General features: G+C 50.1%; 8 protein-coding genes across 8 annotated transcripts; 3 read left to right on the forward strand and 5 right to left on the reverse strand.

Moving 5' to 3' along the window:
* Positions 1 to 324: 324 nt before the first annotated feature.
* MIND_00754900 (Integral membrane family protein) lies at positions 325 to 1,336 on the reverse strand (the record flags this gene model as incomplete). The annotated part of the gene is made up of 2 exons (XM_037364245.1): positions 846 to 1,336; positions 325 to 790 (listed from the first exon to the last, which is right to left on the reverse strand). The coding sequence occupies exons 1-2, from the start codon at positions 1,325 to 1,327 to the stop codon at positions 325 to 327; spliced, it is 948 nt and encodes a 315-aa protein (XP_037219889.1). The 5' UTR covers positions 1,328 to 1,336.
* Positions 1,337 to 1,764: 428 nt separating this feature from the next.
* On the forward strand, positions 1,765 to 2,799 carry MIND_00755000 (uncharacterized protein; the record flags this gene model as incomplete). The annotated part of the gene is made up of 2 exons (XM_037364246.1): positions 1,765 to 2,636; positions 2,682 to 2,799. The coding sequence occupies 2 exons, from the start codon at positions 1,765 to 1,767 to the stop codon at positions 2,797 to 2,799; spliced, it is 990 nt and encodes a 329-aa protein (XP_037219890.1).
* Positions 2,800 to 2,831: 32 nt separating this feature from the next.
* Positions 2,832 to 4,188, reverse strand: MIND_00755100 (uncharacterized protein; the record flags this gene model as incomplete). The annotated part of the gene is made up of 5 exons (XM_037364247.1): positions 3,979 to 4,188; positions 3,790 to 3,927; positions 3,346 to 3,741; positions 2,917 to 3,299; positions 2,832 to 2,865 (listed from the first exon to the last, which is right to left on the reverse strand). Exons 1-5 carry the CDS (start codon positions 4,171 to 4,173, stop codon positions 2,832 to 2,834), a joined length of 1,146 nt encoding a protein of 381 aa, XP_037219891.1. The 5' UTR covers positions 4,174 to 4,188.
* A 221-nt stretch (positions 4,189 to 4,409) lies between these two features.
* MIND_00755200 (uncharacterized protein) lies at positions 4,410 to 5,815 on the reverse strand (the record flags this gene model as incomplete). The annotated part of the gene is made up of 4 exons (XM_037364248.1): positions 4,410 to 4,466; positions 4,516 to 5,304; positions 5,356 to 5,486; positions 5,539 to 5,815. 4 exons carry the CDS (start codon positions 5,813 to 5,815, stop codon positions 4,410 to 4,412), a joined length of 1,254 nt encoding a protein of 417 aa, XP_037219892.1.
* Positions 5,816 to 5,902: 87 nt separating this feature from the next.
* MIND_00755300 (Delta-1-pyrroline-5-carboxylate dehydrogenase) lies at positions 5,903 to 7,888 on the forward strand (the record flags this gene model as incomplete). Its single annotated transcript, XM_037364249.1, has 8 exons — positions 5,903 to 5,959; positions 6,003 to 6,110; positions 6,158 to 6,436; positions 6,491 to 6,576; positions 6,623 to 6,708; positions 6,754 to 7,264; positions 7,318 to 7,584; positions 7,639 to 7,888. The coding sequence occupies 8 exons, from the start codon at positions 5,903 to 5,905 to the stop codon at positions 7,886 to 7,888; spliced, it is 1,644 nt and encodes a 547-aa protein (XP_037219893.1).
* Positions 7,889 to 8,141: 253 nt separating this feature from the next.
* On the reverse strand, positions 8,142 to 9,431 carry MIND_00755400 (uncharacterized protein; the record flags this gene model as incomplete). The annotated part of the gene is made up of 7 exons (XM_037364250.1): positions 8,142 to 8,159; positions 8,212 to 8,280; positions 8,333 to 8,592; positions 8,646 to 8,846; positions 8,905 to 9,027; positions 9,085 to 9,274; positions 9,330 to 9,431. The coding sequence occupies 7 exons, from the start codon at positions 9,429 to 9,431 to the stop codon at positions 8,142 to 8,144; spliced, it is 963 nt and encodes a 320-aa protein (XP_037219894.1).
* Positions 9,432 to 10,267: 836 nt separating this feature from the next.
* On the forward strand, positions 10,268 to 13,839 carry MIND_00755500 (Zn-dependent exopeptidase; the record flags this gene model as incomplete). The annotated part of the gene is made up of 19 exons (XM_037364251.1): positions 10,268 to 10,506; positions 10,559 to 10,788; positions 10,838 to 11,083; positions 11,133 to 11,226; positions 11,274 to 11,336; positions 11,381 to 11,465; positions 11,519 to 11,669; positions 11,717 to 11,728; positions 11,771 to 11,851; positions 11,903 to 11,927; positions 11,980 to 12,080; positions 12,128 to 12,139; positions 12,205 to 12,223; positions 12,274 to 12,332; positions 12,379 to 12,410; positions 12,459 to 12,676; positions 12,724 to 12,865; positions 12,910 to 13,654; positions 13,703 to 13,839. 19 exons carry the CDS (start codon positions 10,268 to 10,270, stop codon positions 13,837 to 13,839), a joined length of 2,691 nt encoding a protein of 896 aa, XP_037219895.1.
* A 484-nt stretch (positions 13,840 to 14,323) lies between these two features.
* Positions 14,324 to 15,756, reverse strand: MIND_00755600 (DUF2183 domain-containing protein; the record flags this gene model as incomplete). The annotated part of the gene is made up of 5 exons (XM_037364252.1): positions 14,324 to 14,507; positions 14,557 to 14,678; positions 14,728 to 15,014; positions 15,068 to 15,634; positions 15,684 to 15,756. 5 exons carry the CDS (start codon positions 15,754 to 15,756, stop codon positions 14,324 to 14,326), a joined length of 1,233 nt encoding a protein of 410 aa, XP_037219896.1.
* Between the last annotated feature and the right edge of the window lie 177 nt (positions 15,757 to 15,933).

Consider the following 15,933-nt stretch of genomic DNA (forward strand, 5'->3'; position numbering starts at 1 on the left):
AGCTTTCAGCAACCCATCCAGCTTCCTGCACTTGCATTCGCTGACGACGAATCCATGGAGCTTCACTCAATAACCGTCACCTTCGACAACATTCACAAACATGATTCCCCGTGTGATCCCTCGCCTTTGCCTCAACGCATCCCTCTCATGTCCACCCTCAATGTGGAAACAGTCAAGTCAATGACCCCGCAGGTTGAGGAGAAGATTTGGTGGAAGGGCGAAATGGGATTGGTTGATTATGACAAGCTTCCAAGATGGTGAACGGACTTGAAAAGTTGTCTGAATGTACAGTACGCATACGTATATAGAGCTTCTACAGTGTGTTCAAGCGAACAATCCTACAACGAGGGCAGATGCAATGGACGAAACGACGTTGACTTGATTATTCGTTAAAATATTCAATCCGTTGAGAACTTTGAGTTGTGAACCCTCGAAGCGGTCCTCCACAATGAGCTTCTTTTCTTCATCGTATCGCGTCATTTGAATAGTTGCTCCCAGCAAAGAATCGAGAGCGCTGCCTGCTATACCACCCAGCGCTCCCCATAAAACTAGATCTCGCGATGTCGAAAGCCAGTCACTTCGGCAACTAGAATTTTCGAGAATCAGAGAAACACTCATGATGATGCCCATCGTGGCCCCGCCGACAAGAGAAGCTAGTGTGCCTCCAACAGAGACGCCGCCGTTGGTGCCGGGAGGGACAACCTTTCCTGTCGTCACCAGTCGAGGTGGAGAGGACGAGAGAATTCCCAGTTCGGAAGCAAGAGTGTCCCCCAAGCAGCAAGCAAAATGGCTGTTAAAGCGCAACATGTTTAGTTCCACCCGCAGAGCAGAGTGTGAACTCGTACCCCAAAGCCGCAAATAATAGGACTCGACTGCGACCGTCGCTTATATCCCTCGATAAAGGACACCACTCAGTGCTGTACGAAGGTCCCATGGAAGCAATTCCAAGAGAGGAAAGCAGTTGCGAGTGCACACTGTGGTGGACGAACAGCGCGTTCCACACAGAGCATGCTACAACAGCACTGAACGAGTTGGACAGCACTTGCCAGCCTGACCGATTCCCATAGTCAGAGTATCCCTGCTCCAGTTTGCGTTTCTTAGCCTTCCCATACTTCGTTGCTCGACTCCCAATGAGATAGAAGCCAATGAGAGATGCACCCCAGACCTTGAGACCAAGATCCACGCCAGGTTTTCCCGTGCTCCCCGATATCATTAGGAAACCGACAACGAATGCAGTGATGGCCCCGCTTTGCGATAGTGACTTTTTCCGAAGGCCATGTGCGGCCAATAATGTCGGTAAGAGGAGAGACACTAAGGATGGTGGCATTTGGGGAGAGCGTGTTTGATGCCACGTGACATATGGGTGAATCGAGTTATGTAGGTAAATGAGGAGTAGGAAGCCATGCACCTCTACATATAGTTCAAGGGATCGAGAGACACGAGACGCGTCGTTTCCGGGCCACAGTAAACTGTGTTTGATCAAGAAACTTGAACACCCAACTTGAACTTGAAGTACTTGTTGTATTCCGCGAGAACGTCTGAATCACAACTTACAAGTCGAGTGAGCTGATACCCCTTGAAGCTCCGGCATTACAATCATTGAGCATTTAACACCTCGCTATCTCGCTACCCTTGCGACCATACTGCCTTTTTTGGTAAGCAAATCCCTGCTTAAGCTTACTCAGCCTCAACCGACGGAATGTCCGGTCCAAGATCGACGGGTGGTATATACTTATACGAAGGACCCGATGTCGAAAAGTGACAATGCCTCTTCTGCAGCCAACAATCCCGCCGCTCCCTGCGACACTTTCCTTCACCGGAAAGACGGTCATCGTCACTGGAGCCACTGCTGGACTAGGTCTCGAAGCGGCCCTGCAGCTGGCACAACGGGACGTGTCGACTCTCGTTCTGGCTGTCCGAAAGCCCAGTTTAGGGGAGTCTACCAAAGCGGCGATCCTCCATGATCCTATTGTCCGCACACGCTCGACACCGCCTAAAATACACATCTACGAACTCGACCTCGCACGTCCATCTTCAGTCGCGTCTTTCGCGAGGAAGATCCGCGAAGACCTCCCTGAGCTACATATCCTTCTACTCAATGCCGGGATGGGCGGGTTGGCATGGGTCACGACACCAGAAACCAACTTTGAGCAGATGTTCCAAGTCAACTTTCTCTCCAATGTGCTGCTCGCAATCCAGCTTCTGCCGCTTCTTCGCGCCACAGCCCAAAAAACTGCATCGCCCTCCCATCTAACATTCGTCGGGTCGCGAATGACCAGACGGACCAGTTTCATCAGCAACACGGTTCCCGATTCGACTGGGGTATACGAATTCATGAATGACCCAAAGAAATTCAGCATATCGCGGTATGCCGACAGCAAGACCCTTGTGGCGATGTGGGTAACAGAGGCCGCGAAGCGCATTCCACCGTCAGAGGTCATTATCAACCACGTTTGCCCGGGCATGGTCAAAACCAACATCAACGATGCTCAACCACTGTATGTTCGCATCATTGTGAACATTGTGCTTGCCATTCGCGCACGTACAGCCGATGTTGGCGCAAGAACATTCCTTGCGGCCATCAATGCAGACGAGCATTCTCATGGCGAATTTCTTGCGGATTTTGATGTCGAGAAGTAGGTCTTGCTGAAGCTGGTGCACCATGTGCTTACTCGTTCTAGGGTCCAGTTTTTGCAGACACCAGCAGGGAAAAAGATGCAGGAGAAGCTATGGAAGGAGACAACGATTGAAGCCGTAAAACATGCTGCTGAATCGCTGCAGGAGTCAGGGCTGGATTAGAGATCTTGATCTATTCATATATTACAATCCGTTTAATGCGGTTGAGGAGTAGGCAAGAATGTCCTCCTAAAACAGAAGTTGAGCGGTCATGCGAGAGAGAGAGATGTCAAGACATACCGATTAAGCACCAGTCCTTTTAATGTCCGAATCTCTTTGCGTACCTCTTCCTCTGCTGGCCCTAACGTAGCACCCGAACCAATCCGGGAGCCCATGGGCGCGTACTGGGAGTACATATTGGCACTGATGTAGCCCGTCATATCTGTCATAGCTTGCAAAGCGTGCTGCATGGGGCTCCGCCTCTCTGTTGATGGTTTTGGAACGGCAGCTACCAAGCGGTCTAATGCTTGAGCTAGTTCTGTGGGTGGGGAGGGCTCGGGCTGATAATAATGCCAATATTGGACATCTTCGTCTGGAGTAGGTGGGGAAGGCGTAGATTCTGAAACCGGATGTGACAAGGAGACGAAGACTGGACATGTGCTTAATGTGTCCCATAAACGTTCCTGTCTCGAATTAGCATCAACGTAGATATATTGGGACGAAAGGTACCTCATAAACTCGACCTTCGTCGGATACCAAGAAAGGAATCTTGCCTTCCAGCAGCAAAAATAATTCAGTGGTGTTGGGATTTCGCTCGACTGCACCCGCAGCGAAATCAGCAATCCCACATCGTAATAACGACACAAGGTCAACTTTCGAAATCTCCGGTGATTGCCCAGTAGTTTTTGCCGCTTGAAGAAGCGTGTCGATAGATGTGCAAGACGCCAATTCTGGCGGCTCATTGTATCTGAATGGTTCTGGTTTAGGCAGCACAGAAGTGACGTCGGCCTGTGCCTGCTTGAGTGTGGTCAACGATTCATGAAGCTTCTGCATGAGGGAGAGATGGTGGGCGGTTATTCGTTTCCGAGCAGTGAACGTCTCGATAACACGAGGAAGAAGGATACGCTGTCTAAATTTCAGCACGGGAGAATGGGCATGGCTTGTGAGACGCACTCTGTAGATTAGAGAAAGCGCAGCAACCCCACCAACCAGCCAGGAGAGGATTCGCGCCATTCCGATGAGGAGCACGGGCAGATTTGAGGGCGGAGGTTGTGGGTATGTTGGAGGCGGAACGATGGGGCGGTGCTTGGGCTAGTTGAGCCCATTAGCCCGTAGGACGACTAGACATGGGTACAAACTCACCATAGCATTTATTACTGTGTCTATTTCTTCCGCTGTGAGCCCTTTGTCCGCCAGAAATTTGCGTTTGGCTGAATCATCTTCACGTTGCACTTGAGGTTGCTGCAGAAACGCTCGCGCTTTCGTGAGAAGGTCTGTACGATCCCCAGAGGGCTCAGCAGCTGGAGGCGTTTCCGGATTTGCGACTGTCGAGCTCATCGTTGTGGACAAACTCGGATACGGTCACGCGACTGCTCGTCACGGTCCCCGATGAGCGAGCTCAAGTTGAGCTTGACTAGATGCACTACTGAAGCGCCGCCGTATACTATCCCTCGTTTCCATGATTAAACCGCCAAAACTTTCATTTCAAGTATTTGAACCCAGTTGAATATGAATGCTAGTAACTCTGATTGACACTGTGTAAAGCATCCGACATGAAGAAAAGCAGAACAGGTTTAGTCGTCTGAACCAGAGTCGTCATCGTCTAATGGTATAAACCGTCGACCATCTCTCTGACGAACACGATCAGAAATTTACGGTTACAACAAATGAGGCACGCACAAATGGAGAACGTCTACCTCGCACCATGGTCACTTTGAGTGCAGCAGGAGCAGCGGAATTGGTGGTCTGTTTGTATGGGATAGGCAAAGCATTAGTTGAAGCAGCAAGTGAGCCAGGGCGATCATTGGATGGCGAAGATGTAGGCGCAACATGACGAACTGGTGGTGGTGGTTGGATATCAAGCCGTTTGGTGTTCTCGAATGAAGAGGGTGGAGTCATAGGTGTATTTGTAGCAAGGCTGGCTTGTAGTAGATGCACATGGGTTGGCGATTTGGAACGAGCAGTCTGGACAGCACTGTTGTTTACTGAGAATACGAGATCGCTCAGGGGACGCCGGGGTATATTGGCTTCACGAAAAATGGTAGAGAGAGACGGGTTACGAACGAGAAGAGTTGTTCGTGCAGGACTACGAGTTGGATGACGAGAGAGGGTATTGGGTTGGAGGGTTGCAGGACTCGTCAGTGTGTCTGGGTGCTTGAATTCTGGATCTAACCGTTGTTTCTTTCGAGCAGCGAGTGGCGGCGAAGTAGGCGGCGCAATACTGGAAGCAAAGGAACGTTTACGCGTTGTGTGTGGACCAATCTGTGATGGGGATCTATGGCTGGACTCTAGCGACATTTTGAGCATTGCTTCGTTAATACTGCTGCGCGCAAAGTCGATGTGAACGGGCACAGCTTGCAGAAGAGGTTGGAGAGGCAAGAGTGCTGTCAGGATTTGATTCTGTTGGTCTTGGACGGCGGTAAGGAGTTTGAGCATATTCTGCAGCGTTAGAGACTGTGTCTGGTTGAACTACATCCAACGCAATTAATTTGACAAAGGGTGAGAGGAACTTGAACAGACGATTTGCATGTCGTCAATGCGTTTGGAGAGGCATTCTAAACGGACGTCGACTTGTTTGTGGAGCTCGTGGAGAGCAGAAGCTTGCGCTGGTCCTCCAATGGCGGTTTGAAGATGAGTTTGACATCGGTTGACTGCAAAACGCGTGAAAAAAGTGCTTTTAGCCGAGAGTGGTTTTTTCCTCACCAACATCGACGACATCATTCATGAGGGTCTCTTGCGCACCGCTGAAGAGCTCTTTAACGACTACTATCTCTCGACGTGCGTCATCGATTCCGGACGATAAGGAGTCGACTTTGACTGAGAACCGCTCGAAGTTCGACTGGGTGTCATGAAGCAGAATTCGCATCGATGTCCCAGTTTTGTCGAGAGGAGCAGTCGGTGGGGTGGCCAATGAGTCACCGCGAGAAACGGTGGTTGTTTTGCGCACGAGCTGACCCCAAAGAGCGTTGTTTGGGTTCATGATGGCGAAGAACAGAAACTGGGTTGCGCGATCCAAGCAGTGACACAAATTTAAGCTCCAGCCGAGCATCCTCTTCCCTTTTGCACCATGACCACTCCTCAACTGGCCACCTTCACAGTACCCGCTGTCGACAATGAACCCATGGTAAATGCATATCCTCGTTTGTCGTCTAGCTCATGTTATCTAGCGTCCATACGGCCCGGGCTCCGCCGAACGCGCTGGACTGGAGGCTGCAATTAAGCAGATGCAGGCCGATCTTCCTTTCGAGGTGCCCTGCATCATCAATGGCAAGCCTGTATGTGTCCAGATGTTCTCTGTTGTCAATTATTGAGTCCTTCCAAGGTGAAAACAGGAAAACTAGCTTCTCAACCTTTACCCCACGACCATGCTCGGAATCTCTGCACTTATCATGAAGCTGACTCTGCTACTGTCACCCAAGCCATAGATGGAGCGCTTTCCGCCAAGGCTGAATGGGAATCCTTACCCTGGAACGACCGTGCAGCCATCTTTCTGAAGGCAGCGGATCTTGTTTCTGGGAAATATCGCTACAAGCTCATGGCCGCGACGATGCTCGGTCAAGGGAAGAATGCATGGCAGGCAGAGATTGACGCCGCCGCTGAGGTACGCGTTTGCGCTCTCAACTCACGTCCCTGTCATATATTCGAATATTTTTAGTTAGCCGATTTCCTGCGCTTTGGCGTAAAATTTGTGCAGGACTTATATGCCCAGCAACCGACCAAGAACTCTCCTGGAGCATGGAAGTGAGTCCTGAGATTTTCCATTTCAGAGTACTTCTAATTATCGTAGCCGCGTCGAGTATCGTGCTCTTGAAGGCTTCGTTCTCGCCATTTCCCCATTCAATTTCACTGCTATTGGAGGCAACCTCAATGCCAGTGGGTCGTTTCTTCTCCATGCCATTTAGATGTCAATATTGGTAGCACCTGCTCTTGTTGGGAACGTTACCATCTGGAAGCCATCGCCTATGGCAGTGTACGCAAACTACATCACGCACCAAATATTCCTCGAAGCTGGAGTACCTCCCTCCGTTATCCAGTTTGTTCCCGGCCCACCCGAGATCGTCGCCCAACAAGCACTCAAACATCCGTCCTTTGCGGCTCTCCACTTCACGGGCAGCACTTTTGTCTTCAAACAGCTATGGAAAGACATCGCCTCGAACCTAGAAGTGTACAAGAGCTATCCAAAGATAGTTGGTGAAACGGGGGGCAAAAACTTCCATCTCATTCACGAAAGCGCGGACATCCGCAACGCCGTTTTACAGTCTATTCGTGGCGCGTTCGAGTATCAAGGCCAAAAGTGCTCGGCTCTCTCCCGTTTATACGTTTCGTCATCCGTTTGGTCCGGAGGCTTCAAGGAAATGCTGCTGTCAGAGATTTCGAAGATCAAGGTTGGTGCTCCAGACGACTGGAGCAACTACATGGGTCCCGTTATGTACGTACGATGACTAATTTGCCGTTGACGCCCATCTGACAATCTAATCACAGTGGTCGTCCTGCCTTCGAAAAGATAATGAGTTATATCGAGAAGGCGAAGCAGGCTGGCGGAGACATCTTGATCGGCGGAACTGGCGACGACTCCAAAGGGTACTTCGTTCAACCAACTGTCATCGAGACCAAGGATCCCCGATCAGTGACGATGGTTGAAGAAATTTTTGGTCCGGTCATCACCATTTATGTATTCGACGATGCGCAATACGACGAAACTCTCAAGCTCATAGATTCGACATCTCAGTATGCTTTGACTGGTGCAATGTGTGTGGCTGGTCTATTTTTTTTTCCTGAACGAGGTATTGATCCCATGATCAGTTTTGCTACTCAGCGTTCGGCGCTCCTCAAAGCAACCAACGCCTTACGGAACGCCGCAGGCAATGTGTATTACAACGAAAAGTGCACTGGCGCGGTCGTTGGACAGCAGCCATTCGGTGGTGGTCGGGCTAGCGGCACTAATGATAAAGCGGGTAGCATCAGCATTTTCTATCGCTTCGTCAGTCCGCGAAGCATCAAGGAAAACTTTGTGGGGTTGGAAGGCTACACATACCCCAGTAACTTGGTTTAGCTATAACATGCTATGTATGTATGTAGAAGCGAAAAAAGGAAGAAGCCGCGTCATCACTACCTTCTCTCAGCCTGAGATGATCGCAACCAAAAGCACTTCGCTTCGCAGAATCGCACTCAATATCACGTGCATGGGTTTCAGCTCAATCTGCATTATTATCACCGCCATCTCTATGTTCTTATCGCGCAAGATTACACGCCTGTCGGCACACCGATTGGTCCATGAAATTATACAAACTTCCGCTCACTTCCACTCAGACCCTCTCTACAACCTGATTCAGAGTTAGTCTAAACCGCCATAGCTATGTGATACCAATTGCACACCTTTGTCATGCGAATTCCAAGCTCCGAGGGCCCCATATTGCGGTCATCCTCTGCTAAGGAGCCAGTGCCCTAGTAAAATGGGGTTCACTTTGAGAGATTGAATAAAGAAGAAAGAACATACCTTATAATCCATGAACTGCGGCTTGCTGAACACATTTTGCTTCGGTCTCAACTCAGCACTCGTGCTGATAGCACCTCGAGCATCGCTGAAGGCGCTGCGGAATGTTTCACGAGCATTAAGCGTCGACAGGAGGCAGATTGCGTAGAGCTTCGGGAGTGGGATGTTCCAGATGAAGTTGACCGTTTCCCCTTGAAGTGTGAGGAAGCAAATAACGTCCAGAACACTGCAAAGGGCAGTTATCAGTCCTGTTTGAACCGTCACTAGAAGAGTGTCTTATGAGTAAATGCCAGACAATGACAGGCAATGAACGAACTTCGAATGATCTTGTCCACAATCCCATCCGTCGCGCCAATCCCAGTTTTCTTGGACCTTAATACTGCTGCAAGAGAGACCGCAATAGCGAGGTCTGTCACAGCTGACGCTATGAGCCAGACCTCAGCGGAGCGGTACAATTGCGGGATGTTGCGGAATTCAGCCACAATTGGGACCATGACAGTTGTCCAAATGCCCCCAGCTGAGCAAACGAGTTTCAGTTGCGGCATTGACGGGACAAGAATATTATTCATACGCACCAAGGGAGACAAGAGCAAAGAGAGAGATTATCAAGGGGATGATTTTCACTTGACCTAGTGTCCATATCCTCCAGATGAAGAATACCTGAACCGGAAAACCAACAAGCACAACGGAGAGTGGCTCTGTTGTGCAACATTTTATCAGTGTTGCCCCCCCACAGAGATATCGACAGCACTAACGCGTCACGAATGCAGTGGGCAATTTGCCGGGCATTGCACCGTAATGAAGGATGAGTGGCTCGTACATTATCCACATATCGAATCCGGTATTGGCAGTTAGAATGATGAAGATGGTCCAGACGAAAGCGCGGAGCCATCCAGCATCGCGCCGCGACGATTGCAAGTAGTTGAGTTGTTGAGTCACTGTCACCTAAGGTGAAGAGTTAGCATCGGGTTGTCGAAGTCGAGGGTATTGGGGTGCGCACTCCATACAGTATCAGGTTGAAGAAGATACCGACGAGAAGAGGGCCATAGATTAACCGCACGTCGAAGGTTGGACCGGTTGGTGGAGGAAGAGCATCCGACATTACAGTGGGTTAAGACCAGCCTGGGGAGGGTTCTGAGCTTGTGGTGGCGAAACTGAGTTCATCACTGAGACCTTCGGTATTTGAATGCGCCCAAAACGCACTTCGCAGAATCGGGTGTTCGGATTAACCGTGAGAGGAAGTCTTATGTTGAGACTTCCATCCGGCAACCAGCCCGGTCAAAAGCACAAAGATAGGCACAGACTTGATGTCTGAGTCTGACGTCTCCCTCGGAGGAGATATCTGCTTCTGAACATCAGCCAATGAGCCGAGACAAGACTGCGATGAAGTCGCAATACGAGTCAAGAGGCGTTGCTGCAGCCCCACAACAAGTTACCCTCATGGTGACTGGATTACTTTGCGATGAGGTTGCGATGAGGTTTGGCAGCCCTGATACCCTGAACCAAGTTGTCTTGGTGGCGTATCTTGCCGTAAGAAAGTCTCGGTTGCGGCGCACGCGGTTGAGACGGACATAAATATAAGAAGAGATGCTGGCAGTTGGATGGATTCGTATCGAGTGAAAGAATCAAATGCTTGTGGATTTGGAGACTTGAAGTTTGCTTTATCCGTCGTACGCTCCTAGCGGTGGCAATGCTCGGTCGGGGTTACATACTGCTCGACAGAGTAGCGGAACAGTAGTGAGTGGTCGAGTTTGAGGTAAAGCGAACAGCACAGCACATTCATGACAAAGCATCTAAATTTAGAAAAAAGCTGATCGCGCATCAAGGTGACGTGACTTGCCGTTTGCGGCTGACGTCATCATCTCTCACTCACTGTGCAACGAGTTGGTCGCACAACGGGATTCTGTGGACCACTCGCTGGACTGACGCTAAACCACCATGGACGGGAAGGAAAAGGGCGAGGGGAAATATATTCCCCTGCCAGTAACCGACAGTCCGCCAACTACACGTTTCTCCAGGTTCAAAATTTTGAGCCTCTCTATCGTCCTTGTAAACCTCCTTGCACTGCACTACTTCGTCGCAAAACCTACCACACTCTGGCTCCGAGAAACCGGCACGAAGCCACCTCCACACCATCGCAAGCACTTGTGGGGCAAAACAGCGGAGAAACTCTTTCTGTGTGTATAGTCAGTCTCTCGCCTTGAATCAGAGCTGAACATACGCGCATAGTTCCATTCCTAATGAAGAGAATGCGATAGCTACCTCGCGGCTGTTCGCAACTAAGCCTCATCTAGCGGGCTCCGAAGGGGATTTCCAAACGGCGAAGGACTTTTTGACAGTTCTCCAGACTGAGCTTGGCATTCAACCTCCCGACTCGGATCCTGTGTTTGCTGCGGGGTCTCCCGAATCTCGCGATGCCACACTTTCAATCCCCAAGACGAGAAAAGCGAAGGCATGGAGTAGGTTCAGCTTATCACTGTGGGCGTGTCATGTTGATCATCCAATCAGTTGACGTCTATTATCCCGTTATGAACACTCCGCTCGACCGCGCTTTGCAAGTCATCAATGCAAATGGCGAGGTTGTGTGGGATGCCGAGCTGGAGGAAGTTGCTGACGACACTGACCCTGAGGCCGGCAAATATTACACTGCGGTGCCAACCTTCCACGGACTTAGTGCCGCCGGAGACGTTCAAGGCAAGCTTGTGTATGCGAACTATGGTCGCAAGGAAGATTACGATGCATTGGTTGAAAAAGGTGACACAAAAATCAAGGCCTAAAGTCATTATCGACCATTTCTTTGTAGGTGTCGACTTGACTGGTAGCATCGTAATCGTTCGTTATGGGGCCATCTTCAGAGGGCTCAAGATCAAGGGTGCTCAAGAGCTGGGGGCTGCTGGGTAAAGGCTTGGTCCTGCCTCGGAAAAATAAGCTCATAAGATTTCAGTGTCATTATCTACAGTGACCTTCGCGACGATGGCGCGGTCACCGAGAAGAATGGCTATCTTCCGTATGTGCTTCCTCGTGTCTCCTTCGTTGACACACACTCCTTAGCTACCCACACGGTCCGGCACGTAACATCAACTCTGTTCAACGCGGATCGGTGCAGTTCTTGAGTAAATATCCTGGCGACCCGACGGTGCAGTTTTTTTGTTGTCATTATTCGTTATAAAGCTCATTTTGCACGAACAGACACCAGGGTACCCTGCTTACGAGAATTCCACGCGTACTGACGGCGAGAACATTCCGAATATTCCATCAATCCCCATATCTGCTGCCAACGCTGCTAAGCTCCTCGAACTTGCTGCGGAAGAAGGAAGTCAAGTTCACCTGGTGAACTACGGTACGTCTGCTCTTTCAGTTTATCACGTCTATTCAAGCTATCTCTAGTTGATACCAAAGGTGAATTAACTGTCTGTGGCTAACTGTGCTCAATATGCCTAGCGACTCCAATCTGGAATACAATGGGCGTTATCCCCGGCTATATCACGGACGAAGTTGTTTTTATCGGCAATCACCGTGATGGTTCGTGTTTCTGTGAACGGCTTAGCTTGATTACCTAAACATTTTATTTAGCTTGGGTACTACTGAAATTTCTCAAGTATTGAATGCACAACTGAACGCAAGTAGGTCATGGGCGCATGCGACCCCAGCAGTGGGACTGCATCAATCGTTGAAACCATTCGCGGACTTGGTGCCCTTCTGAAGCAAGGCTGGAAACCACTTCGAACCATAGTCATTGCATCTTGGGACGGTCTGAACTCTTGCACGTTCTGATATATAGACTGATGTTTTGGACAGCGGAAGAATATGGTCAGTCTATTCCACCTCGGCTGTTGTACATGCTGTTCCTGGTGTTAAATTTTGTGCCTCGACAGGTTTGATTGGCAGCACAGAGTCCGGTTTTAATTCTCAGTTTCTTCGATTATCCTGATTGATTGTTTTAGATGGGTCGAAGATTTCCCTGACTTTGTCGACAAGCACGTTGTCACCTATCTCAACCTCGGTATGTATTGTGAGCCCTGAGATGAATGTCGCTTAGGTCTCTGCAGATAGTTCTGTCTCAGGCTCGCGATTCCAAGCGGTGAGGATCGAAGCACATCCCACCACAACGAAAACCAACCCTTTGTAGGGCGCATCTCCATCTCTCTCACACTTTCTGCGGCAAGCAGCGCTCGATATACCGCACCCGACCAAGCCTGGTCTCTCGCTGTGGGATGCGCGGGGCGATCATGGGCCATTTAGTGGCGCGGCCGACACGGAGAGCTTGGCATTTAGCCAACTTACCACCTCCAACTCCTTCCAGGATAGTCTCGGAGTTGCGCCATTGGGCTCTGGTTCTGACTTCACGTGAATCCCGTTGGTCTACTTTATCATTTTATTCATTTATTTTATAGGCCATTCTTGCAATGGATCGGTGTTGCATCTGCTGAAGGGGGTTTTGGTGGCTCTTCGGGCGACGCTGTCTACCACTATCACTCGGTCTTCGACAGCCAGCGCTGGCAAGAAGAATACGCGGATCCTGGATTTTACCGTCACGTGAGCGCGTTGCCCAACTCTGATCGCATCTCAAACATCCACAGGTTGCAGTTGCCAAATACCTGGGTCTCAAGATCCTCCGCCTTTCGACGGCCGTCGTTCTTCCACTTAACACGACCAACTACGCCTACGAGTTAGGCAACTATCTTGACGGAGTTGAGGCGATTGCGCTGACCACTGATATTGGGGTCGATCTGGCTCCTTTGCGCAAATCTATTACTGCTCTCCAAGCTGCGAGCCACAGCCTCGACTTCGAGAAGGCCGCTGCAGAGAAAGAACTGAAGAAGATCATTCACAAGTGGCTCAAACACAGACGCTCCATCAGGAAGAAGGTGCGCAAGGCGATCTGCAAGGTGAAGAAGGCCTTGGGACGGCCTTGCAATAAACACGAAGAACGAGAAGCAGATCGGGAAGTGACTCATCATTTCCACGGTGGCCACAAGTGCAATCTGGTTCACAAACATGAGAACCATGACCTTAACAAAGACCATCCGCTACGAAATGTACGCATTGGTCGTTTGCCCGCATGGGCGAAAGAGCAACATGAACACCAAAATCACGGTGTTGACCCCGAGATTCTTGCGATGTTCGCGTTGGAAGGGGACGATGAAGATTTTTCGCACCCTCAACTGCCCAAGTTCCCACTTGCTAAACTTAGGAAAGTCGTCAAACGCATTCGCGCTGTGAACCAGAAGCTTGTTAGTTTTGAGCGGGGCTTCATCTCGACAGATGGGATTCCAGAGCGCGAGTGGTACAAGCATCTTGCCATTGCGCCAGGCAAATGGCTTGGTGTGTTCTTTTCCCGTGAAGCTACACGTTGTGCTGACCCGCGCTCAGGCTACGGTGCAACGCCATTACCAGCACTTGCCGAGGCCATAGAATTCGAGAAGAATAAGACGTTGGCTGAGTATGAGGTTGGCCGGCTGGTTGATCTGATCGACAAGCTGGCGGACAACATCCGCGTTCATGCGTAAGGATGTGTCATTGAGCCGCGATTGTACTATATGTAGAACTTGATTGTTTGAGCTGAACCTTGTTTAACGAAGAGGCAGCAGCTAGGAAAACCTCTAAATTATCATCATCATCATTCAAGCAAACTCTGAAGGAACTGACCGGGAGAAAATCCCAATTCAAATGGGAAGCAACGTCGAGCTGACATGAACAAGCTTCAACGTGGCTATTTTAATTCTGGATCTCAAAAACATACCAGTGAAGAAGCTGCGCTTTCTCATAACCACCATGGTTGTAGACCTTGCTTACTCCTGTTCTATTGCACGTTCAAGCCTTGCGTCAAGCTGTTCATCCTCTAACTCAACAACGTTAACTAGAAGGTCGGGGTGCACAAGAACATGACGGCGTCTCTGTTTGCCCAAAGGAATTGCGAAATTACAGTATTATACTCAAAGCACTAGGTATATGCGCTGTCCGAACCCATCGTTATCGTCAAGGAAAGTTCGCTCAGTTGCACTTCCCACCCGCCACATCGATGTTTGCTAAGCCAGGAATCTCCGCGTCGGTGTAAATCTTGATTTTGCTGGGATCGACGCCTTTGAACGCCGCGGCAAAGCGCTCATCGCTGTTGTCTGCACCATCGACTTTGCGGATCCAAGCGCAAGAGATGAAGTCGCCGTATTTGCGGATGCTGCAAAATCATCAGTGCAACTGAACAAAAGAAAGGATAAGAAACGCACGCGTTACCGTAGGTCTCAGGGTCCTTCTGTGTGGAGTCGCCAACGGTGAGGAACTTCTTCTTGGGGTACATTCCGTGAATGCGGTCGACCATAGCCGATTTGTAGTCGAACACATTGTTGGGCTGATTGTGGTCAGTGTAAAGCCGTGAAAAATGTAGCACGATAACTAACATTGGTCAGGGTCTTGACCAAATCGCCGATGTTCGTTGTCGAGAGGTTGTTCAACATTATGGGGCCGGTGGAGTCGGCGTAGGTATCGTCAATGAAGGAGCGAAGGAAGGGATATAACTGGAAAGGCGATGCCGAGACGTAGATGAATTGTGGTTTGTTGAGCGACTTGGCTAATGAGGCGAAGACTTGAGGCATGCCAGCGACAGGTTCAGGGTCATCGACGAGAGTTGCTTTCGCAAGCTGGAGTGGGTCAAGACTGTGCGAAATTTTGACGGTGTCGTCGATATCTGTTCAACAGTGTTAGGGTTCAGATATCAAAGAGGAAAGAAGACAGACACACCAGAAATGACACCAAACCCATCCGGCTTTGAGGGGAAGATCCTGAATTTGGCATCGCTGTCGGACTTGACCTTGCCAAATGCGACGGCCTCTCCAGACCCGCAAGCGCCAAGACTGACATTTTGGATGGCCATTCCACCCTGAGCTGTGCTCTGAAGCTTTGCACTTTGGCTGCAACCATCGATGCTGACTGTTACGTCCTTGCCATTCAACGGCACAGTTGCAAAGAGGGAAAGTCGGCTTGGTACACGGTCGAGATCAATGTCCAACCCGAGCGTTGACTTGAGCATGGCGCTGAGGCCGTTAAGGGCGGGCGCAAGGCTTAGTTGTGGGAGAGATACATAAGCCTGGAGTTGAACGAGCGTGTTGCCTGGTTTGGCTGGGTCGTTGAAGGCAGGGGCGTCAAATACGAGTACGTTGTTTAGGAACGGAATGACCGCGCTTCGTTTGTCTGGGGGTTGGTAGCCGCGGGGGAGTGCATTGACGGTGGTCGTCGCGGTGAGGGCGAGGGAAACGAGGGAAAAGACGCGCATTATTTTTGTGGGGAGAGAACGAAAGGAATAGAAACCTGCACAGCAGTCAGGACGAAGAAGAAAGGGAGAAGGAAAGAGAGAAACCAAACCATCTTGCCCACCATAAGGCAGAATATATCAATCGCTGATCCCCTTCTTGCGATCCCTTTTTCCACATATCGTCATGCCTACAACCTCTTGGCTTGAGCCGCTTGACCAGATTGCTGTTGACCTGAACTGATTACCAGTCGGCGGAAAGACTAGCTAGTGAAGAGAACAGGCCCTTGGCGAACCGAGCAGTCGAATTGTGTGGATCAAGTGTGGATGGGGCACATTGGAGAAATGCCAAGCGGAA

Source organism: Mycena indigotica (genome assembly GCF_014461135.1).
Source record: "Mycena indigotica strain 171206Taipei chromosome Unknown Mind.scaff0006, whole genome shotgun sequence".
Taxonomy (NCBI): Eukaryota; Fungi; Basidiomycota; class Agaricomycetes; order Agaricales; family Mycenaceae; genus Mycena; species Mycena indigotica.